The following is a 25,780-nucleotide window of genomic DNA, read 5'->3' as shown; positions in this document are numbered from 1 at the left end:
ACTCACTCTACTGGCTCCTCCTAACTTTTAAAGATAACCTATTTAGCTCTTGATTCCAAGGTTGTAAGCAGGTGTCATCCCATTTGGGCGAATACCTGAACTAAGATGGCTGCTGAGTGTAGCCAGAACCTCATGGGCTAAGGAACATCAGGCTGGATGTCAAGGCTGCAATGTGTGGCCTGCACAAATTTATATGATCCTGAACTATGTCAGGGTCAGTGATACGGCAGATATGAGTGCCTTTAAAAGTTAGCAATAATCTCCAGTATGTTCTGTGTCAGCAGTGACACACTACCTTTGGCTCACCCAAACACAAGGCATTAAAGGTCCCCAGCTATGTGTAGTCTGCCTGGGCTTTTTATTATTGCTTGTGGTGTAGTTTGGTGGGAAGAGTATACTCATTTAACTCACAATTAGTTCAGATCTCTTCCTCCTTTATACATCAGCCTCTAAAATATGTGGCAAAGGAAAGCAGGGAAAGATCTAACAGGCTCATCTTAGACCACAGATATCGCCGAAGAAAATATTTAAATGGCACCCCTCTCTGCTCAGATGTGAGTCCTTCCTGTTCTGTAATAGGCACCAACGATGTGCAGAGGCAACATTTTGAGAGATGTCAAAGATATCTTATGGTGTCATTTCTGTAAATGAAAGTAGGCTGGATTAATATCACCTAGACTATGTTAAATGATTACCGTGGTGTCCAAACTACTAATTCCAAATTTGAAAGAGTAAGTCAGTAAACTGGAAAATGAACATCACTGGGGACCAAATACTAACAAAACTCAGTAATATTCTATTAAGTAATCATTACTCTAAACCCAGTTTTTCTGCCCTTGGGCCAAACCCAGATCCCAGTTCATACTCAGCCATAAATTTAAATGCAGATGAAAGATCTATCATTAATCTCATTCTCCATTTTTCTTAATTTTTCTAATAATAGATTATAAAATAACTGGTATAGATTTAAAGAATACTTTTCTTAAGATGCAGACGAGAGATGAATAAAAAAATTTTAACTCTAAGTCACGTTCATTAAGATATAACTCAAGGGCTTCCCTGGTGGCGCAGTGGTTGAGAGTCCGCCTGCCGATGCAGGGGACACGGGTTCGTGCCCCAGTCCGGGAAGATCCCACGTGCCGCGGAGCGGCTGCATCCGTGAGCCATGGCCGCTGAGCCTGCGCGTCCGGAGCCTGTTGCTCCGCAACGGGAGAAGCCACAACAGTGAGAGTCCCGCGTACCGCAAAAAAAAAAAAAAAAAAAAAAAAAAAGATATAACTCAAATGTTTCAGGTGAATAGTGAAAAAGTTTATTTATGACAGATTTCAAAATTCGGAAGAGAAGACAAAGAATGCACAAAAGCATCACGAAACTGTTACATAATATAAAACACAAGAACTGAGCTATTTCAGGAACCATAGCTCAGTATCATCTATGTATCTCAGCAACATATTCAGTGCCACAGGGTGGTAAAAATATGGTGTTTTAAAGGAAAAACCACTCAGCAGGACATAACAAATAACAATTTCGGTAAGAGCTCTTAGAAATCATAGGAGATGCTGACAGCATTCCTCATGATAGGGTACATGTAAAACAAGTTGACCTCAATAAACGATCGCTTGGGATACTTTGATTTTAAAGAAAAGACTGTGACACTGTTTCCCTTCCAGACCCCTTTTTGTAACGTCAGCATCAGTGCACGATACAGAACGATAAGGAAAGAATGCCATTGTGGTTGCCAGTTGCTTAAATATTTACCAAGAAAGCGTGATCATCTTTCAATCAACTGATAGATCTCAGTGCATGGCACCAAAGCAGGCCTTTCAGAAACATAAGCTAAATGGCATAAAGTAGTTTAGGAAAATCCTTACCCAAAGTCTGGCTTCCTTATAATCCATCACTTTAATTACAAAGCAGCTTTCTTCTGGGGATTTCAAAACACTTCCCATTATTAAGGGAAATGGGTGCACCAGATTCATGGGTTACTGGATCGCTTTCTCCAGACTCTACTTGCTCTTGAACATGGCTAAATGGAAATAATTCAACTTGATTAAATAAAAACAAATCCATTTATGGGACAATAATCTCAGAAAGGGCTGCTAGTGTTTTTAATACAGAATTTCTTAGTAAAATGTACTGCTTAGGACATGAGAGAAGGAATTAGGATAATGTTTTCCAGATGATTCTTGCCTGAACCTGAAAACCAACAATAACAGTCACTTACAGGTAACATTACAGATGAGGCATTTCAAACCTGAGTGAGAGAAAGAGTTCAGGAAGAGAGCTCCTTTACATGACGGTGAGTTAAGGGCTCTTCTGTAATCCCATATACTATAATATTTCAAACCAAAACTTTACAATTGTTCATGACCCTATATCAGAACATTTAGAAAATACATTTTGTCCCCTGGAAATCATTTCACATATATTATTTTATCCCTAGATAAGTCAAAACTATCTGCTTAAAATGACAGAAAACTGTGGAATTTAATTTTGAAAAAGTCTGTATCTCTAGACTTCTGGGGCACCTCTTCCTTATCTCTTAAGAGTGAAGAACAGCCATGAAATGAACTCTGGTCCACATGCCTGGGGGACTAAAAGACATCAGATCATGAGTTCAAACCAGTGACTGGGACTACAAATAATTTCAAAGCCAGAGTCTTGTGCCTTTGGACTTAGTTTTTGAGGGACTGACTGTAAATGAACCCCACTATCAAGGCTTTAGGCAATTAATTGGGTTTTCCCAGGTTGGTGATAAGACTTTTAAATAGGAGGAGTTTTGTTTGGCCTTCTTGGTTCCAGCAGGGACATGCAACACCCCAGAGGGAGCGGTGATTTCTGAAATCTGGCCACGCAATACTTAGCAAAGGTTCTCTCACCCTTTGGGTCCCAAATCCTACCCTAACCTCACTACCTAAATAACTGGGTAGATGTCAAAGGAATGCCCACAGGTGCTGGACTGGTTGGACAGAGCAAAGGGGCAACACTGACCATAACCAGGTACCAAGAGAGCCAAAGCAGCTCTTGCCGGGGTGTCTCCACCCATTCCCAGAAAAGAGACCACCAGGAACCAACTCCCAGAAGGTTCTCCTTTGCAGAAAGCCAGAGTCACTGCCCACAGAAGACTGGTTCCTTCAGTGGGCTCTAAAGCCAGACTCTGAGAACCTGCAGAGCTCACGCTCACTCTGAGATTCCACTCACAGCCGGTGACAGAATCTACTTCCCGTAGATGGAGGCCTTGCTCTGTTTCTTAGCCAACTCAGTTAATTTGTCGTCCTCATCAGCATAGCATTATCACATCCTCTGCACTCACCTGGTAAAGTTAATAAGCGTTCCAACCACACAGTCATACACGAGTTACCCATCTACCCCAATGTGGGACTATAAGTCATAATCCCTCCTCAGCCCTACTTCCAACCTAGGTTGATCGCCTTTATCTACTCATGTTATTATTTAATTCTGATTAACCGGTAAACTGAGGCCTTGGATACCATGCTGCCAGTGCTAAACAATACTATAAATGAGAGAAGTGGAGGGGGACCTCGTCCCTCTCTTTACCTCTCAGCTGTGGAAATGAAGGCCTAGGGACAGGATCCCATGTGCATGAAAATTGGGACTTTGGCCATAGGAATATTCATCATCTACTGGATTGCTGGAGAGCACCCAACTTGTGACTGGCTTTAGACACCTGTTCCCTATTGACTCCCCGAAGAATCAGGCATCATGGCTCCGTGGGCACAATCAAATATGATGAATACAATGACTTGCTCTCTAAGGAGCATAAATCCCTTAACAAGCTACCCCTCACAACAACAAAAAATGAAATCACCTTCCTTCAGACAGAAACTCACTTTCCCTTTTCAACCACTGAGATTCTACATGGATGGTGCTCTTTCCTTTTCTAGCAAATTCAGGTTTCTAAAAGGTCTACACTTTTGGCCAGGTGGAGAGACTAGTTAAAGTGGTTGATTTGGACCTTTTAGACCCGGGAGAAATTCTAAATGGAAGCTCTAAAAGGAAGGACAAACTGTGTCTGTTTGGTTGGTCCCATTGCCTGCTGTGTGTATGACTGTCCCACACAGATTAAAGAAGATGGCGATTCCTACACCTCACAGGGAAGTCAGCCTACAGAGGGCAAAGCTTGTTCACAAACACACTCTTGTGGCTTGAGGCTCTTCTGGGATGTTGGTCAAAATTAACCTGTGTCATCCCTTTTTAGCCATAGTCAAAACCAACTGAGGCTCCAGTGACACAGCTGGAACTCCTCCTAGCCACTTTCTAAACTCACCATCTTTTTTCATGGCACTGGACTCACAAGTCTCAGAGAATATAGAGATGAAATCAATCTTCAGGTCAGGATTACACTTAGCAGAGGAGACCTACTGAAAAATATTTCTAAAGTCGATCCTGTTGGAAAAGACAGGTAGGTTTGGGATTTCTCCAACAAGCACAGTGAGAACCAGTGAGGCTTCTGGCTTAAAGAACAATTCCAACGGATGAAATGCAAACTAAAGAACTACACAAAATCAGGATATGCGCAGAATTCTGGGATACATTTGATAGCTTTTCTCTCTTCCTCTCATTGTTTTCATTCCTTACTATCAATATAAAAAGTCAGTTCACAAGCTGCATGAACTGTTTCACTCTTGCCCCTTCCTCTAAAACAATAGCCTTTTGTGTAAATATTAGGGTCACTCAGCTCTGTACCTTAGAACCTTATACTTTGGGGTTAAAAGGCAACCTTTTGCAGAAAAGCAGTCTTAAAATAAATACAAAAATACAGACTTTAGCGTTTGGGCTTCACCTAATTCTTTCAAAGAGGGACTGGATAGGGCTCATCAAAAACATGCAAACATGTATTTTCTCTAAATGATGTTTTACAACAATATCTAAACCCAGTGATCAAGATAAGACAGTGAGCTTTCAGGTTTAACTCTTCCATATACATATTATAAGGGATAATATATACTTTTTAAAAGTCTAAGGTTTTCTTTCCTAAATAACAGATAAAAATATTTTTAAAGTGCATGAATCAATTAAGAAAAAAATAACTAAGAATGGCCTAATTTCAAGTTGCTACCTACTTCCCTTTTAAAGCTACATATTATCTGAGGATTGAGTTTTAATTTCAGAGTCCTGAGGATGTGTTGGAAAGCAACAGAGACTAGAATAAAGTCCTTCCAGAGCAGTTTCACAATTACCTTCACTCTGACATGCCAGGTAGAGAAGAAAACATTAGAAATTATAGCCTGAGGGAGAGAGGAAATACAGCATGAGTTTTGAAAGATGGAGACCACGAAACATTTTTATGAGGACCACCTCCCCAGGTAACTGGCATTGAATGAAATAATTTTGCTAATAAACCAGGAGCTCTCTGACATAGGAGAGCTTATGTCTGTGCAGGGAACATACTCTATTGAATACCTGTCAAAAGGAACAGAATGGCAGAATCATCTTTGTTTAAAAATTAGCAGTTTATAATTTTAACATCTATGTGCTGGATATACATAAGGGTGTTTACTATATACTTCTTTAAAAATTTTTTTTAAACATTCTTTTTTTAAAAAAAATTTATCTTATTTATTTTTGGCTGTGTTGTGTCTTCATTGTTGTGCGCGGGCTTTCTCTAGTTGCAGAGAGTGGGGGCTACTCTTTGTTGCGGTGCGTGGGCTTCTCATTGCGGTGGCTTCTCTTGTTGCGGAGCATGGTCTCTAGGCACGCAGGCTTCAGTAGTTGTGGCTCGCAGGCTCTAGAGCGCAGGCTCAGCAGTTGTGGCGCACGGGCTTAGTTGCTCCACGGCATGTGGGATCTTCCCGGACCAGGGTTCGAACCTGTGTCTCCTGAATTGGCAGGCGGATTCTTTTTTTGTTTTTTTTTTTTGCAGTACGCGGGCCTCTCACTGTTGTGGCCTCTCCCGTTGCGGAGCACAGGCTCCGGACGCGCAGGCTCAGCGGCCATGGCTCACGGGCCCAGCTGCTCCGCGGCATGTGGGATCTTCTTGGACCGGGGCACGACCCGTGTCCCCTGCCTCAGCAGGCGGACTCTCAACCACTGCACCACCAGGGAAGCCCGGCAGGCGGATTCTTAACCACTGCGCCACCAGGGAAGCCCTCTTTTAAATTTTGTTTGCTGAAAATTTTTTAAAGTAAAATGTTGGGAAAAATTAATACTCTAAACTTTCTAAAAGCCCCGTCTCTCAACAAAGTAGCAAAACTAAACAAACTGAAGAAACTTAAGAACTCAGCCACTCTGTGGAGAGACTTCCAGGCTCTCTCCTACTGTGAAGTACCTTCTTTCCATTGTATGTTAATACTTATTTATCCTCTAAAGAAGACGGTGAAGGTGAAAGCAATGATTTTCATTTGATTGTTTGGTTCTGTAAACTCAGATAGGGAGAGACTAAGGAAGTGACTACCTCTTAGGGTCTGGTGGACTATGAAATTCTCAGTAATTACCTGTGTTTGTTAAGTAATATTTTGTCCCTAAAGTTCACTAATTTCAGATACTTAATATAGGATAGTGAATTAATTGGATGGTGAATTAATTTACCTATTTTTTGTGAATGGATCAAAGAAGCACTGACTTGTTAATGACACACCAGTACAGAATGAAATGTAACAATGTCCAGGACTTCAAAAGGGACCAGACAATGAGAGGCACACAGAGGCGATGGGAACAAGTCCCTCAGGCTTCCTTGATGCAACAGAACTAGGATTCCAAAGAAAGTAAGTACAGGCTCTGATGGCAAAAATAAACAACAATAAATGTTATCCCAGGGAGCTTCCGATGGCCTGACAGCTCCATTTTAAGAGAATGTCAGAAGTCAATAATAAACAGGAAAAATAAGCCAGGCTTTAGCTGACTGGAGAACAGCTCAGTAGAAAATTATTTTATAAAGATTCTACTCAATTAGCTAAGGCGTGATTCAACTTCAGTGATGAAAAGAGCAGTCATACAGTTACCAGATGGGATGACGCAGAGCAAGTTTGCTTTCACTGCCCAAATAGGCAGTCACTAAAATAATTTCTAACTTCTTACAAGGTATATAAATTTGGGCCAGTATAATCCTCTATAAAATGCACTCAAATATAAAATAATGGAGGTATGAGGCCGCTCAGAGGAGGCGGATGCTATGGTGGTCCACAGCATCCTCTCCTACTTGGGGCTTTGCCCCCAGAGGAACAGAAGGTGCGGCTGTATCACCCTTTGTTCATAACGTAGGTGCCACTACAGACCTATTGTGAGAAGCCCTGTTCTTTGAGTTTCTGCTTCTGTGCAGAGGGAAAACTTGGTGTGAGGCACCCACACAAGGAATGAATGAGCTAAAGGAAACATCGTGAAGAAGCTGACTCCTCAGAGCAGGCAAAGGACTTTGAAGTCCTAGAATCACAGGCTGCCTCTGGTTGGCTAGTCAAGTCCTCTGCACAATCTGGGGCAAATGGGCAGATTCCCTCACAATCTAGAATTCCTAACAGGGAGCGCTGGGGTAAGCTGGCGTAATCCATCCATCTGAGAAGGGGCAGACTCCACCCAAAGCATTACAGGACTGACCTGCAGGAGTGGAACATTATCCCTTCCCCACTTCTCCTGAAATCGCCAGCTTTAACTCCACAGAAGAGGTGCCCTCAATGGCTCAGAGCAGATGGAAGCCTTCTGAGAAACAGACGGAAACTGTCTCAAAGGCAAAATGAAATGTGCTTTAAAAATAAATAAAGTAATAAATAAATCTAATTATTCCTCAAAATCCTAAGGCAGTAACAGGCTTGACACAAGGGATAAGAAAGAAGGAGGTACAGATAATCGCAGTGGTCCCTTCTCTGCCCCCTCCTCCGCTGGGGCCCTGGGCACCCCCCTGCTCTGGTGACACTGGCTGCAGCACCCTGGGCCTCAGGGCCCACAGGGTGGAAAATGCAGTCGCCAGGGACTAAAGAACAAATACACCAGCAGCAACAGTGAAGTTTCATTATCACCTTTCCTGAGAGACTTTGAACACCAAAAGTTTTGAGCCCTCAACGCAAGAAACCTAAATCCAGAAACTCTGGAAATATGACTGGTTCCAAAGCAAAATTTCTAAATAACACTCCTAAAGACCAAAAAAAAAAAAAAAAAAAACAGTCGTGGGAAATCTGGAGTGTTGTTTTATTTGTTTTTTTAACATCCTCTCTCAGACTGTACCCCTCCTTCTTCGATTATACAAAAAAAAATAATTTAGTAATACTTGACGTTCAAAAATGTGGGTTCTGACATCAATCCAGTACCTAATTTCTACCCTTTCCCCTTCGACCACCAGTGCATCTTGAAATAGGAAGTGAAAAACTGGAGGCAGTTTTTCTTCCCAGAAGACCTTAGACTACAGTGATCATCATTTTGGATTGCATGGAAGTTCTTGCTGTAATGGCAAAGACACAGACTTAGAAAAGGGAAAAGAGGAGAGAAAGAGGTGGAGTGAAACCACTAGGACTAATAACACCCCTCCAGAGGCAGTGAGGGCTCCCAGCCTGTGCTAGAGACCACAAAGAAACAGCAGGTGGGAATATGGCAGTGGTGAGAGGCTGGACAGAGCTTTCTCCATCCAGGAAACTGGGCTCCTTCATGGACAATGTGCTTTGCTCTCTTCCAGCCCTTGCAAAAAGTGAAGAGAGTGGGTGCCACTAAACACATCTGCAATAAAAGCTCTGGAAGAGAAGAGAACAGCAACTGAAATAATACACCTTGTACCAAAACAAAACTATATTTAAAACGCAACACCCAACTTCCTTTCAGGCTTTTGCCTGATGGTTTCCTCCAGAGAGAGATTTTGCTGGAGTCTAAAGCCAGAAGAGCGTGAGTCAGGGACCACGGAACAGGGGCACTATACCACCATCTGCAGAAGCCTGGGCAGGGGAAAAGCTACATGGGGTCAACAGTCAGGCACGCCAGCCAGGGCGTGAGGGTCGGGAGCTCTTGCCTATCCAAAACAAGAGGCCCCAGCTGGCAGCCTGCTCCAGCCAGCAAACACCGCCTGCCCCCTGTCCCAGCGGGCCTTCAGCTGGTGTAGTAGATGTGGAAGTAGAGAGTCTTGTTGCGCAGCAGGGAGTAGGAGTTGTCGAACTTGAGCAGGTAGATGCCCTCGCCAGGGTAGTCGTGGCTGCCGGCCTGCACGTCTCGGTGGCTGTCCCGCCGGTACACGGGCATGACCTCCCCATAGCGGCCCCGCAGGGAGCTCCTGGAGCCTCGCTCCACGTCTCCAGCTGGGACAGGGTCTGCATGAGCAAAAGGCAGAGTGCCTGGATATGAGTTCAGAGACCAAATACGCCTACCTGAGGGTGAAAAGATGGACCAGGTAACCCAGTGGCTTTCACCCAGGGGAGATACTGTTGCCCTCCTATGGGCATTTGGAAATGTCTGGTGGCCTTCGGGCCATCAGAGTGACCAGTGGGTGATACGGGCATTTAGTGCTCAAGGGTCCAGGAGTGCTAAATATAGGGATAGTACCTTCTCAACAAAGCAGTGTCTCACCCCAAATGCCAATAGTATCTGCACTGAGAAACAGTGATTTAGCCTTATAGAGCCTTCCTAGCTCCAAGAGTATCTGGAAATTTCCAAGGGGGAGAAAAAGATACTTAGAAGGGAAAATTCTGACATCTTTTCATCCAACAGGTAAAAGAACTAGCTAAAGGAGGTAGGAAATGTGGAAAAGTGCTGAAATGCTGAAAGTGCTATATGGAGTGACCCCGAACTCCTACTGGTCCCCCGGAAGGGCAGCAAATAAGATCTGAGGTTCTCCTCCTTCCTGAACACATGCAGATTTCCCTGCAGACTTGCTTTTCCATGAAGAAGCAAGTTAAGGGAATGACTTAATGACTTAATCTTTCCCGTAAGATTATACGGGAAAATAAAGGAACAAGGCTAATGCTTAGAACCTACTCTTATACTACAAAACAAACAAACAGAAAAAAGCGGCTTCAGGGCCATGTGAGCAGGCGCCGCAAGTAACAGCTGGAACAGAGCACAGAGACTATTTTTAAAACTGCTCTTGTCAACCAGCTGTGACATTTGGAGGGCGGAGAGAATGGGTACATTTAGCAAATTGTAATCACTCAGTTTGGTTCCAGACCAAGAATAAATGTAAATATCCCACAAGTAAGAGAGAAACATAAAAGAATCTCAGATTTATACATGTGATCTGAAAACCACTGCCCATACATACACCAGCACGGATCCACCCCTTTTCCTGCCCCCAACCTATCCCTGTCCCCAAGGAGATCTTGGGGGACACGGCTAGGTACTGATTAAAAAGAAAAGAAGCTTTCCACTAAGGCATCAAAGCCACCCCACCAGAATGTTCTTTGAGGGTCTGACTTTGACCTGCATCACTCAACTTAGCTTGCCATGCTGAAAGGGATTCTTCACCTGCATTCTCAGGAAGAGGACGACTGGTACAACACAGGAAGTGATCGCTGCAAATTAGGTTGAGACAGAAAAGGAAACTGCAGATTATGTTAAAATTAAATTTACCTTCAATCTCCTCCTCTTCCTCCTCATCTTCATCCTCATCCTCACTGGAATCACTGACCTGCACCGTTATGTCAGTGCTGGTTACAGGGGTCCAGTCAAAGTAAACTCCAAAGCCAATGTCGTAGTCATCGGTCGCAAACTCCCAGCAGACACGCTTCCCCTCTGGGTGGGTAGGTACCCGGATGGTCACCACCTCACCCCGCTTCACCACCAGACGGCTGTTCTTCTCTTTGCCCAGCTTGCTTTTGAATTCCTTCATCTTGGCAAAGGTCCAGATGCACGGAGGTGCTATCAGAGGCGGGGAGACTGAAAGGACAGGCAGCTCACCACCGAGAAAGAGACCCGGAGGAAATGCTGCCACACCCGGCATTTTGCTTAGGGAGGTTGCCATAGTCGAAGACATTCTTCCTACTGGCTTCCCTGACTTCTTTTCACAAGGAAGGAGAGAGCACTGCCCTGAGGTGTGTCAGCTACTCAGCTTAAGAAATAGGTCTCTTTACGTACCATATATATACCTGGTACTCTATCCAGAATGTAATATTCAGACACTAGCTGTTTTTCCTCCTTTTGTAATATAATCACCTATGTAATCTTACGCTTTCTCCTTCCTTTCTTTCTTTCCTTCCATCTGTCTGTCTGCCTTTCTTTAAGTACCCACTGGGAACCAAAAAAAAAAAACCACACCTTCCACACCCCCAAAGGTCTCACCTCTCCTGTGGTCCCCCAGAAGGTCTGCAGATTCCAAATCAGCTGAAAGAATATCTACAGCTCCTGTGTGCTCAGACTGGATCATAACGATGTCCCCAGACCTTGGCAGACCATGGTACTTGGCCATCTGCACAAGAGAACTCTGGTTACAGGACATATATAAAGGCGGATTCCAATTAGCCTCTTTCCACCTGAAGGCTGCCTCCCCTGCCCTATTACCTCCACTCTCCCAACTCACAGTCTGAGTGCTAGTCAACATTCCTGCTCTCTCCTCCAGCCACAGGTTGCTAATAAATTCTACCAACTTTTTTTAATGCCATCAACATGTTCCCTAGTTTAAAGCTTCTTTCTTGTTCTCTCCTGCTTTTTGCAACTTTCCCACTTCAGACCCTTCATAAAATCCTTGCCCAAGAACATCCTCAAAATTTGCTACTGACTTTTCCATCGACAGCATTTCTGGGCGCAGCGTTTCTGGGCCATGCCTGCACAGTCTCTCCCTTCGGCTCCTCTCAGGACAGCTCTTGCATCTGGGCTTTAGCTCAACCTTCACTCGGCCACACATCCTCCTGCTACAATTTCCATCCACAGGTTACTTCCAGGTCACTGTCAATCAGTTCACCAAAGTACTGCAGAGAGAGAATCTGGCTCCTACTCTCTGGCTGTCTCTGTCTCTCTCTCTCACCCATGGCACACCTTGGATGTCTCACCCTATAGGTTGTCTCATTCACTAACAATGTTGTATAAATAATCACAATCTCACCTTACACCAGCCCCAGGATTTGCATTTAAACAGTATATTTGCTGCCTGACATCTAACTTGCATGTAAGTGCAAATATCACTCGATACTCACAAAGCCCTCCCTGACCCATGGCAGGAGCCTGCAGTCTCTCCCTAGTGGGTTTCACTTCAAACCACTCAGATTACCATTCCCCTATTTCATGCTATTATGACTTAATTTCCTGCCCCTCCTCCAAGCAGTTGACAAGCAACTCAAGAAGAAATGTACGCCTACTGCCAACACGGAAGAGCACATCGGTGAGACAGCAGTCCAGTTAAGGAATCAGAATTATATTTGCAATAAATGAATGAATGAATAAATGAATACTGTAATCCTCCCAGACTATTTTCTCATAATATCTGTTTCTGAAGAGTTAAGTTCTTCAGCTCTTATTTCCAATGTTAAATGAGGTAAATCAGACTTTGACTAACTTGCTTGAATGAGTCCTTCCTCTTACAGAAGGTTAAACAAAAGATTTAGTTTGCAACTTATTAGTTGCATAGACTTGGTAAAGTCACTAACAGCTCTGAGCCTCAGTTTCCTCATCTTTAAATTGGGGACATAATGGTACCTATCTCACAGGGTTGTTCTCAGGAGTAAATGACGTATTATGGATAAAAATGCTTTGTAAACTCTAAAGCATCATACAAATGTAACTATAATGTTCGGCATTGTCTTTACTGACACCATTTGTTATTCTAATATATATGTTAATAATGGTATGAACAACCCATCCCTCCATGGCAGGGAGACCACTACTACTGCTACCATTTCTATGGAATCTTTACCATAAATACCGAGTAGATCTACCACAAGAAAACTGAGACTAACACATAATCCAATGGTTGAAGTTTCCTCACATCGAGTGGATTTTAGACAACATGGGAACATTCATTATAACACTTCATTATTTGAATAGGTGCTTACTGGGTCCTAGTACAGTGATGGGCCCTGGGGAGGATACACATGATCATTCCCCAAATAATTAAACCTGAGATGACAGTGCTTTCTAATTCCAACCCACCCAAATGCATCTGAATTCTGTTGTCACAAACTAGTGCTTTTCAGAGAGAGAGTAAGAATGTGCGCCCTACCTTGCTGAGGACCTGGGCCTGGTCTGCAGACAGCAATTCCTGTTCCACCGAGGCCTGTGACTCCATGGCACTGGCTGCCTTCTGCTGATCTTCTGTGGCATCCTCCCTCACCGGAGATACCATCTGTGGCCTCCCAGAGAAAGAGAGCATGTCAGTTCAAGGACTCTTTTTTTTTTTCCCTGGCCACACCGTGCGGCTTGTGAGATCTTAGTTCCCTTGTGGGATCTTAGTTCCCCAACCAGGGACTGAACCGGGGCCCTGGGCAGTGACAGCATGGAGTCCTAATCACTGGACCGCCAGGGAATTCCCCTCAAGGACTCTTTTCAAAGGCACAATGGTCCTGGAGAAACTCAGAAAGAAAAAAAACCTTCAAAGGGTACCCCCAACCCCTGTTTCCTCTGGCATTTGGGCCCACCGTCATTTCAGCTGACCACTGCCCAGGGCTGAAATGGCCTACAATGAAGCAGTGACAGCATGTGAGGGCTCAGGACTGACAACACCACATCCCAGGCTCCGAGAACCACAGTAAACACACAGCTCAGTCATCTGAGATAGACCGCAGGTCTGGTTTTTATTCCTCAGTCTGGGACCGATGCCATTTGCTCTGCACAGAATTTCAACAAAAGAAGAGTTAGAATCCCAGGTCTGTTCCACACATAAAGCTGCTGTTAGAAGCAAAGGGAGGAGGCCTCGCCTAAGCCAGAAGCTGATCACAAAACAAAGGAAGTACAGACTGATTAGCAAGGCAACCCTCTCCGCCTTATCCCAGGAGCATTCAGCGTTTCCATTCACACCCTATCACTGATATCCATAGCACACCCAGTTCACTTTTTTAAGCACGTTAATCTACTATCCCAATAACTTAAAACACAACTATTGGGACTTCCCTGGTGGCGCAGTGGTTAAGAATCCGCCTGCCAATGCAGGGGACACGGGTTCAAGCCCTGGTCCGGGAAGATCCCACATGCCATGGAGCAACTAAGCCCATGCGCCACAACTATTGATCCCACGTGCCACCAACTACTAAAGCCCGTGCACCTGCCCGTTCGCCGCAGCTAGAGAAAGCCCGCATGCAGCAACAAAGACCCAACGCAGCCAAAAATAAAATTAAAAAAAAGAAAACCACTATTCCAATAGCTGATTTTAAAGAAGCAAGGGAATAATTTATGCTCTCTTCCATTTCTTCTGGCTTTGGAGAGACCGAAAGTGAGTTAAGAGCCGGGGCTGTAGCACAATACCCCAGGCTTCTTGGAAGTCTGTTGCCAACAAAAGGTGGCGTGGAGTCTTTAGACAAGCAGTTATCAAAGTATGGTCCAGGGACCCCTGGCGTCCTTAAGACTCTTTCAGGGGAGTCTGTGAAGTCAAAACCTTTTCATAATAATTCTAAAATATTATTTGCCTTTTTTCATTTTCATCTTCTCAAGAGTTTACAGTGGAGTTTTCCAGAGACTACATGACATATGATATCACAACAGAACGAATGCAGAAGCAGATCTGAGAATCCAACTGTCCTTTGTTAAGACACACATTAAAGAGATTTACAACATCCCTCTTCTCACTAAATTATTTTTTCTTTGGAAAACAATTGTTTTTCATTAAGGACATGTTATTTATATTAACATGTAATGAGTTCCTTATTATTTTAAATGAATAACTATTTTTTAATTTTCTAGTTTTAATTACTAGTAAACATTGTAAGATATAATTCACATAAACAAAAATTCTTTAAGGTCCTCAATAAATTTAAGAGTGTAAAGTTTTGAGAACTGCTGCTTTAGGGTATCGTCCATTTCCTCAGACAGGCTGAGCAAACAACTGGGAAACAGCACTACGAACTGCACGGGGAAACAGAGGGCTTATTTTGGAGTTCATTAGTTTCTTTCTTTCTTTCTTTTTTAACATAAACAAGAAAGATCACTCCTAGTTTATAAATTACCTCTTCTTCAGATAAAACAGAGCCATCTTTTGGAATATCTAAGTCACTCCAATTGACCTCAGAACAAACAAGAGGTAGTTACTATGAAAATCAGAGCTGTGGTTGATTATTCTGTGTGAACTGTAAATTGGTCTAGGCTGTGAGTCTATTTTATTCTCTTAAATCCAGAAATTAGAGCCCATTTTGGTTCCTTGGCACTACTTATTATGTCTCCTCCTCTATTAGGAGGTGAGCTTGATGGCAGGGACTGGGTCTCACTCCCTCTAGACTAACAGCTTCCATGGCCAAGCTTGTCGCATGGAACCCTGAGGCCCTTTGCACTCTGACCTCATCTCCTAGAATGACCTCCTCTTGCCTTGCCCAGTCCACGCCAGTCACAATGGCCTGTTGAATCTCTGAGAGTCCTCGAGCACCTCAAGCACTCCCCCACTGAGGGTCTGGGGGCCTGCTATGGCCTCAGCCTAGAATACTCTTCCCCCAGTTACTCAGGGCTTCCTTCCATCCTTCAGGTTTCTGCTCAGCCATCACTTTGGGAGAGGCTTCCCCTCCCTGGCTCATCACTCTTTACACCCGTACCCTGTTCATTTTTCTTCACTGCACTGATGACTGCCTGACATATTATGCACCATATTTTGTTGACTGCGAGATGCATATTTGTTTTCAGATTTTAATGCAACTGAAATACAGGATGCCCTAAAAACTGCCGCGGGCCTGGAGTGACACGGAATCCCTCCTCAGGGGATTTGCATTTGCTTCTGCCAGGGCTTGGGAGTGCTACCAACTGAGGTGACTTGAATTATGTTCTGTTTAAGAGTTTTGTTTGGACCACACTGGCAGAGTGAATTTACACAACAGACTTGTGGCTCATATTCTCAGGGGAGGTATTTTTCCCCCCTTACACAGCGCCAAGGTTGAGACATTCAAGTTGCCCTGCTCTCCTTTTCTGTGTGGAGCAATCTCTTTCCTCGTTTGTCTTTTCACTGAAGGTGCAGGCTTTTGCGGGAGGTCTCTTATTAGCCTATCTTGGGCATTCTTTCCTTTCTTGGTGGTATATAAAATAACAGTACATCTTATAGTTGATGACAACTTAGATTCTATGAAATACGATGTATACTTTTTTTCCATCTACCTCCCCCACTAGAATATAAGCTACATGAGGCCCGGGATGTGGATTGTCTGTTCATTTGTGGTGTCTTCAGTGCCTAGAACACTGCCAGGTAATAGCAGGCTCTCAATAAATATCTGTTGAATGAATAAATGAATAAGTTAACTTTTGTTTGGGAACAAAAGAGGACTATTCGGAATGTGAGAACACAATAGTTAATCTGACCAGCAGCCTGACGTTACTGTATATGGCAGCTAAAATGTAGTTTCTTCTTTGCCTTTGTGCATGCTACTTTGCACAAATATGGTTCTGCTTATTTAAAAAATATTTTAAACAGGACACGCATAAATTTAATATTCACATTAGCATTTTATGCTCTGAAGAATTAGTGAAAGGTACTTTGGGAAAGATAAATTGCAAATCACTTGATGCAGATGATAAACCATGTAAAGGAAAAACTCTCACTGTAAGCCTTCCGGTTTATGCTAACCCAGAGCAGGGAGGCCATCCCAAAGGGAGGGAGAGATTGGCCAGCCAGCCTCACTAGAAAAGATCAAGAGTCATGCCGTTTCCATTTCTAAAATATACAAAACACAAACACCAGACTTCAGGCGTCACGCATGCTGGATTATTTTTCTTCACGCATCAGATTTTAGAAACAAAACTTGAAATTTTTATCTCCTTTTTTCTAAGAATAGTCTATATTCTTCACTCAAAAAATTTATTTACTGTTAGTATGAAAACATCAGCTCTGTACCAAAAGCCATCTCCCAAGGATCCTTCAAATCAGCATGTGCAGGGACTTCCCTGGTGGTCCAGTGGTTAAGACTCTGCGCTTCCACTGCAGGGGGCAGGGGTTCCATCCCTGGTCAGGGAACTAAGATCCCGCATGCCACGGGCCATGGCCACAAAACAAACAAACAAGAATCAACACGTGCAGAAAAAGCGTGGTGGTAGGAAAACGGAAGGACAGAAGGACACTCTTCTCACAGGATTTGATGAGAACATGAATTATCTCAAATAATCAATGCCTGGAGGAGGCTATGTCTTCTAAAAGTATCCTTATATGTAATAACCTAGTAGCTCTAAGCATAGAACTCAAAACCCTTCTGTTGCTACTTATGAGAAATAAGCTGTAGAGTAAACAAAACTAAAGCTGTGTGAACTTGGGAAAATTATTAAATTCACTGTTTCATTTTCCTCATCTTAAAAAAAATACTTTATTCAGTTTGTTACGAGGATTAACTGAGATAATACATTTTAACACCTAGTACAGTATTGAACGAACAGAAATATTTGATAAAAAGTAACTATTTTATTATCATTATTACAAAGAGGCATTCAATAAAGAGTGGCTATTATATTATTATCACAAACTGTATTAAAATTATATTAATTATTATTATTTTCCATTGTCTGAATTCTGGGGGAAAAAGTTTTATTTCATATACAAAGGTAAGAAGAGAGAATTTCTACTTAAGAAATAACATTTTAAATATATCATGGGACTTCCCTGGTGGTCCACTGGTTAAGACTCCACGCTTCCACAGCAGAGGGCACAGGTTCGATCCCTAGTCAGGGAATTAAGATACTGCATGCCGTGTGGCATCGCCAAAAGAAAAAGAAATCTTAACATACCCCCACCCCCAGCAATCAACTTTGGGTGGGGCATGGAGACCACAGGTTCTACTGGACGGTACTGCACCATGAGCTGATCAGTTGGACTATAATATTCACTAGCTCAGCATTCTCCAAAATAAGTTTTTCATTAATTATTCCATTAATGTTTTGTGGCTTCCACTTATTCTAGGGCACAGTACTACTATTCCCTTTCTGCTATATACTCTGATATCAGTGATGGCAGGAGGATGAGATGGGTGGAGAGGGAAATTAAGAATGACAACCTGAAGATCATCATCGTGGCTGCAACACTGTGTTTGTGTGTGTGTGTGCATTTTATGGGTAAAAACCAAACACATGTTCTCTTGAAAGTCCATCTGTGGACACTCTTTTTCTTTCTTTTTTTTTTTTCTGGGCTGCGTCGGGTCTTCGCTGCCGTGCGCTGGCTTTCTCTAGTCGCGGCAAGCAGGGGCCACTCTTCGTTGCGGTGCGCGGGCTTCTCATCGCGGTGGCTTCTCTTGTTGCAGAGCACAGGCTCTAGGCGCGTGGGCTTCAGTAGTTACAGCATGCGGACTCAGTAGGTGCAGCACACGGGCCCTAGAGTGTATGGCCTTCAGTTGTGGTGTGTGTGCGGGCTCAGTAGCTGTGGCACACGGGCTTAGTTGCTCCACGGCATGTGCGATCTTCCCGGACCAGGGATCGAACCCATGTCCCCTGCATTGGCAGGCAGATTCTTAACCACTGTGCCACCAGGGAAGTCCCTGGGATCCATTTCTAATGTTTTAACATTTTAACCTGGTCTTCAAGAGGAGATAAATGAAGACACTACACTATTTGTTACAGTTCTATTCTCTGAGAGTTAAAGAAAATTTTATAACCTGAAATAGACCTGCATTCCCCCTAAACACACTTAAGGATTGATTAATTAATGACAAAACACTCCATACTCTTCACTTCATCTTGTCTTCCCCCTTAAAGTCACTGTTTACTTCTTTCATCAATTACTATCTCAGAAGATAAAACTCCGAGAAGCATTATATCCCAAGTAGTTGCTGTCCCTACCTGTAGGATGAGGAATGGGGTTCCAGATCAGAGGCAGAAGCTGCTAGAGAGGTGACCTTGGTGACTTCTAGATCTTCATTCTCTAGAAAATCATGGGAAGAAAAATTCAATACAGGAGAAGGAACACAATCATAATTATCTTGTATCTTTTTAAAAAATCTGGCAGTTTCAACCAACTTTCTCTTTCTAAAAATAATCTAGGCACAAACTTTATACTCTGGGAGCCCCAGTACATAAATTATTCAAGTCATCACGTCCAAGTATTCTCAGACCATTATAACCTACTCATAAAAAAAATGTCATTTTCCAAAACAAGTCCCCACAGAATTCATCCTAATTAAAGGATCACATTTCACAGAAAGCAAATGGTTAAACTAGGCAGAACGTAAAGGACAGAATGGAATGTAGAATGAAATGAACTAGAATTCAGTGCCAAAGTAGAGAGTGCCACCTCTACATTCGATCAGCTCACATCACTGTATCCAGGGTCAGGTAAAGGATTTTTGTAATTTCATTCATTTACTCACTCACTCATTCACCAATGACTTACTGAATAACTGCTCAGCATCGTCAAGGAATATACAGGTGAAATGTACAATGACGACCAGTTTCCCAGGCTCACAACAAGCCTGTGACTGGTATTATCATTGCCATTTTGCAGGTAAGGAAACTAAGGCATAGAGATAGGATGCACATCCAGGCAATTATGCTCTTAACCATTAGGTGTTACTAAGTTTCATGGTGTATTCATGTAGCCTTTCCTGTGAGCACTCAGAAAAGCATATGGTTTAGTGTGTTTAGATAACCCCTGGTGAACCTCCTCTAGTTAAGACAGCAAAAAAACTGAAGCCCAAAGTTCACTTCTCAATATAAAATATAACTTACTGATGTAAACCTCAAACACTGAAAATTTCAGAATTTGGTAGCAACATAAAAGTATAAAAGGTAAATATTTGTGATTCAACTTTAGTCTCATTTTTTTTTTGTATGTGAATAGGATCTATTTTCTTTTTGTCAACTCACATTCTCATAGGTAGAAAGACCTTACAGCTTATGCTACCTGATTTTCCTCTTGTGAGATAATAGAAAATACATATATTAGTTTCTGCCCCCAGTTCCTGGCACAGAACTAAAACCTTTATAATTCCCTAAGTGATTAGAGCACTATGAGTACCTTTTGTTCTAATATTTGGTCTTTGATTTGGTTCCTGCCACAGAGTTCCTTAATTCCATGGAATTTCCTGGGTGATAACAATGTCTCTTGTTCTAATGAGGTACCTCTTGGGCCCCTACATGGGGGCTGGTAAAGAAAGAGACAAAGCCATGATTAGAAGCTTGGGATTTTCAACCCCACCATACTTTCTCCAGAGAGGGGAGAAGGGCTGGAAATGGAGTTAATGATTGATCACACCTACATGATGAAGCCTTCATAAAAATCCCAAAAGTACTGGATTTGGAGAGCGGCCAGCTCAGTGAACACATCTCTATAGCAGGAGGGTGACCCACCCCAACTCTGTGGGGACAGAAGCTCCTTCACTTGGGACCCTCCCAGACCTCGCCCTCTGTATCTGACTGTTCATCTGTAACCCTACCATATCTTTTAATAAACTGGTAAACGTAAGTGTTTCCTTGAGTCCTCTGAGCTGTTCTGGCATTTAATCAAACCCAAGGGGGAGGAAGTCATGGGAACTACCAATTTGTAGTCAAGTCTGACAGAAGTTGTGGGTAACCTGGGCAACTACTACTGGCAATTGGCATCTGAAGTGGGATGGGAGCAATCTTGTAGGATTGAGCCCTTAACCAGTGGGATCTGACACTGTCTCCAGGTAGATGGTGTTTAGAATTGAGTTAAATTGTAGGACACCCAGCTGGTGTTGCAGAGTTGCTTGGTGTGGGGAAAAAGCTCCACACATCTGGTGTCAGAAGTGTTGAGAATGTGGCTGTGTGACAGAGTAAAGGAGAAACACAGGAGGACTGAGGTTTTCTTTACACCTCTCAACAAAGGAACTGAGTCTAAGACAAAAGTCAGACGTTCCCCAGGGTCCCCTAGTCTGTGAAGAGGCCCTTTTCACCAAGAGATAATGAGAATAAAAAGTTCTTCCCTATGTTGACCTAAGTAAAATTCGCTTCCTAATAAATTCTGCTCTTCGATCAATACTCCCCACAATATCCTTTCAAATATTTACAGCCTGCTATCACATTTCCTGCAAGTTCCTTCCCAGGCCGACCATCTCCAGTTCTCTCCATCATCTCTTTGTTCCATTTCAAGAAAAGAGCTAAAATGGACAACTTTTTCAGATGAGTCCTAAACCATGCAGAGTACATGGAGACAATCATCTCTTAATAAGGACACAGTATTTCTTGATGTAAGACATTAACTGGGCACTAGATTTTTTTAACTGCAAACTTACCCCATTGGCCTAAATAAGTCAATCAAGATCTCCAAGGGCTTATAAAAATAAACTTATTCCAAGCTCAGTCTCTCCTATGCTCTATTTTTGAAACAGATTTTTGGAACATAACTGACTTCTTAACTTAAACGCAGGACTTCATGTATCCGTATTACTGATTTTAAATTAGGTTTTTGAAATGACACAAGTACATGCTTTGCGCATTGTAGAACAAATTAAATACAGATAAGAAAACATTCCTTATTTACCCTTCCAGACTTTAATATACAAATAATCCATTATTCAGTGTAGAAAAATCAGGAAATACAGACAAGAAATAAACAAAACAACCAAACACAATCCCACTAGCCCAAAATAACCACTGTTAACATTTTGGTGCATATCCTCTCAGAAATATATTTATACATATACATACACATATATGTGCATATTTATATGTATTACACATATAGATAAATGTATACGTATAGACATCTATATATTTATATATTTTCCCCCCCTATCCCCAGCAATCAACTTTGGGTGGGGCATGGAGACCACAGTTTCTACTGGACAATACTGTACAATGAGTTGATCAGTTGGACTATAATACCCACTAGCTCAGGTATGAATACAGCTTTTCATTAATTATTCCATTAATGTTTCATAGTTTCTACTCATTCTAAGGCTCAGTACAAATATAAATGTATATATAATATTTATATATGTATTATATAAGTATTTATATAAAAATTCTATTTATATACCTATATTTCCGAAAGGACATGTACCTAATATTATTGAACATTATTCATGAAAATTTTTCAGGGTCAATAAAAATGGGACTAGGGCTTCCCTGGTGGCGCAGTGGTTGAGAGTCCGCCTGCCGATGCAGGGCACACGGGTTCGTGCCCCGGTCCAGGAGGATCCCACATGCCGCGGAGCGGCTGGGCCCGTGAGCCATGGCCGCTAAGCCTGCGCGTCCGGAGCCTGTGCTCCGCAACGGGAGAGGCCACAGCAGTGAGAGAACTGCGTACTGAAAAAAAAAAAAAAAAAAAAAAAAGGGACTAAAAAAATAATTTAAAATGGCAGCATATTACCCCATAGGCTGTACCATAATTTCTTTAACCAATCCCCAAGCCCCTATTGTTAGAGCTAGACTCTGTTTCAAATCTTTCCCTGTTATAGACAATTATGTTATATTAGAGATGTCTACAATCCTCTCTTAAGAACTTTGCCTGTCCACAGCCTTGAAGGGGCAGTCCTGTGACCAGGGAACACTATGTTGGCTATTGGTTTTGGGTGAACATCTGCCCCACAGTTTCCAATTCTCTTCTCCCGAGTCTGGGGTTGGTACCAGAGCCCAAAACAAACTGTGAAGAGCCTCAGTCGGGTCAGGGACTGAGGCTACCTTTTGGAAGAAGCCTTTGCATGCCATGCAAAAGCAGATGACTAAGCAGAGGAGACAACTGTCAGAGACAGAAAATAATGCATTCAAGCAAAAAGAAACAAGGCGTGGTGGGGTCCAGGCAGCTGGTGTCAGGTGAACCCGGATTAGGGACAACCAAAGGAAGCTGCACCTTGGCCTCCTCTGAGCCAAAAGCTGAGCCCTGGATTGTCATTTTATTATTTATAGGAGTTCTGGATACAAATTTTTGTCAATTGTATGTTATAAATACCTGCTTCCACTCTGTGATTTACCTTTTCACTCTTCTAATGGTGTCTGTCCTTTGATGAACCAAAGTTCTTAATTTTAATGTAGTCAAAATTTATCAATCTTTTCCTTTATTAGTCTTTGTGTGTCCTGTTTAAGATGTCTTTCCCTACACTGAGATCAAGAAAATATTCTCCTTTATTATTATTGTCTAGGAGCTTATTGTATTTTTTTTCACATTTTGATCTACAGTCCAACTAGAGTTGATTTTTTGTGTTTATGGTGTGTGAGATAAGGATCAAGGTTTTTTTTCTTTTCCTTCTTTCTCCTAGGATATTCAATTTTACCAGCAATATTTACCATTCTTGCCCCACTACTCTAAAGTACAATCTTTGTTGCAAATGAAAGATTTTGTTTCTAGGCTCTTATTTCTATTCCTAGGGCTTAACTGGGCTATTCTGTAAAAGCCTTAAAATAAGTCTTGATTGTAAATCAACTATAATTCAATAAAACTTTTTTTAAAAAGTCTCGATACCTGATAGACCAAATCTTCCCATCTTGTTGTTCTTACTGAGTGTCTTTGGTATTGGCCTTTCATTTCTCTATATATTTTAGAACCAGCTTGTCAAACTCCACCCAAAAGGCCCACCAAAACCTTCTAGGAAATTTATTGGGATTGTATTTTATCTATAAATCAAGTTGGGGAGAACTGACATCTTTACAATACTGAGTCTTCCAAACTAAGAATATGGTAGACCCTTCCATTTACTTATTCTTTAATTTCTCTCAATAATAATGTATTATAATCTTCTGCATAAAGTTTTTGCATATATTTTGTGAGATTTGTTTCTAGGTATTTGAAGTTTCTTTATTCTATAGTAAATTACATATATATATATATATATATATACACATATATATTTAACTTCTTTGCTAGTATACATGAATGCAATGGAATTTTGCATATTGACCTATATCCAACAATCTGGACAAATTTATTAATTTCAATAAATTATCTATAGATTCTTTTGGATTTCCATGTACACAATCATCATCTGCAAGTAACAGACTGAATAGGATTCCTTTATAATCCTCATATATTTTATTTTTCTTGCCTGACTGTTCTAGCTAGAATATCCAGTAAAATGATGAAAAGCAAGTGGTGAGAGTGGACAACCTTGTCCTATTCCTAATCTCAAAAGGAAAACTTTCAAATTTCCCCATTAAATTTGATGCTGCTTGTAGGGACTTTGTAGATATGCTTTATCCAATTAAGAAAGTTTCCTTTTATTCCTCGTTTGCTAAGTTTTGAATCATAAGTAGAGGCTGAATTTTACCACTTTTTTCTGCTTCTACTAGACTGATAATTTTTATCCTCTACTGTATTAAAATGGTGATTATACAGCTGACTTTTTTTAAAAAAATGTTAAAGCAACTTTTCATTCCTAGAAAAACCCAACTTGGTCATATATATTGCTGGATTCAGTCTGTTAATCTTTTGCTAATGACTTTTTGCATCTATGTTAATGAGGGAGATTAAACTGCAATTTTCTTTTCATCTGGGATCATTTTGATTCTGCCTAAAGAATTCAGTTACCTGTAGGTGATAAATCCTGTTTTTGATTGCCTGAAAATATCTTTATTTCACCTTCATTCTTGAAGACTATTTTCACTGAAAAAAATTCTATATTGGTAGTTATTTTCTTTCAGTATTCTAAAGATAATCTAGCTTTCACTGCTCTGTGCATAAGTCAGCTTTCAGTCTAATTATTATTCCTTTGAAGGCAAACTGTAATTTTTTTCTGGCTACTTTTAATATTTTGTCTTTGCTTTGGTTTTATAGAGTTTTAATTTAATGTGTACCTACTGTGGCTTATATACCCCTACCTGGGGTGTACAGGGCTTTGTGAATCTGTAGATTCCACTAGTTTTGGAAAATTCATAGCTATTATCTCATCAAACATTGCTTCTGTCCATTCTTGCTCTCCTTACCTTCTAGGACTCCAATTATACAAATGTTAGACCTTTTTACCATATCCTCTATGTCTCATCTCTTTCCTGAATTTTCCATTGTTGTATTTTTACATATTTTCTTTTGACCTTTCTTCCAGTCCACTGTTCTCTCTTCAGGTCTAATAACTTGTTGTTAAACCTATCAACAGAATTCTTCATTTTCATCTGTATTTTTCAGTTACAGAATTGCTATTTGGTTCTATTTTTATAAATTTCAATTCTCTGCCAAATTTCTCAACTTTCTCTTTTACCTCCTGAACATAATAAATATAATTTTTAATTGAAGTATAGTTGACTTACAATATAATTATTTTTAAGTCTGTATCTGGTAACTCCAAAATCTGATGCTCCTATGGATCCATTTTTACTGTCATTTCTTTTGATTTTTGTTCATATTGTGTCTTTTCATGCATTTGGTCATTTTTGATACATGCCAGAAATTGTTCCAGTAAAACTGTTTGTCAAAATAATTTGAAGACTACAGTGACCCTTCAGAAAAGATTTGCCTTTGCTTCTTCCACATACCTGGGGGCACTAGCACCCTGGGGTTAACTTAATCCAATTTCATGAACTCAGATGTTTCTGAAGCTGAGCTGTAGTCTTTGCAATGGCCTGCTTCTAACTTACCCTTACTTCTAGAACATGGCCTTTCATGGTCCTAACCCAGAGAAAAGGGGGTTAACCAGGGTTCCCCCTACTTGATTAACCCCTGTTGCTTTAGTTCAGAGAAGCACTTCCACAGTCTTGCCATTAAGCCTCCCCACTTAGGAGTTCAGCATATCCTCTCAGAGGAGAAAGGAACCCCAAATTGGACTCTCATCCTTGGACCTCTATCTTTTTTTTTTTTTTTTTTTGCAGTACGCGGGCCTCTCACTGTTGTGGCCTCTCCCGTTGCAGAGCACAGGCTCTGTATGCGCAGGCT

At 41.6% G+C, this 25,780-nt stretch overlaps 1 protein-coding gene across 2 annotated transcripts in view; it reads right to left on the bottom strand.

Moving 5' to 3' along the window:
- Nucleotides 1-1,295: 1,295 nt before the first annotated feature.
- Nucleotides 1,296-25,780, bottom strand: part of TMED8 (transmembrane p24 trafficking protein family member 8) — a 31,215-nt gene continuing 6,730 nt past the window's right edge. The window contains exons 2-6 of one of the 2 annotated variants that reach the window (XM_060004131.1): nucleotides 18,802-18,883; nucleotides 13,079-13,208; nucleotides 11,206-11,332; nucleotides 10,498-10,803; nucleotides 1,296-9,242 (exon numbers count right to left, since the gene is read on the bottom strand). In XM_060004131.1, coding sequence (XP_059860114.1) covers nucleotides 9,025-9,242; nucleotides 10,498-10,803; nucleotides 11,206-11,332; nucleotides 13,079-13,208; nucleotides 18,802-18,883 — 863 coding nt within the window. In that variant the 3' untranslated portion in view covers nucleotides 1,296-9,024. The remainder of the gene's footprint in view (nucleotides 9,243-10,497; nucleotides 10,804-11,205; nucleotides 11,333-13,078; nucleotides 13,209-18,801; nucleotides 18,884-25,780) is intronic. The other variant, XM_060004132.1, reaches the window with a different exon arrangement.

The sequence above is a fragment of the Delphinus delphis genome, chromosome 2 (genome assembly GCF_949987515.2).
Source record: "Delphinus delphis chromosome 2, mDelDel1.2, whole genome shotgun sequence".
Lineage (NCBI taxonomy): Eukaryota > Metazoa > Chordata > Mammalia > Artiodactyla > Delphinidae > Delphinus > Delphinus delphis.
This window is presented reverse-complemented; position numbering and strand designations above follow the sequence as displayed.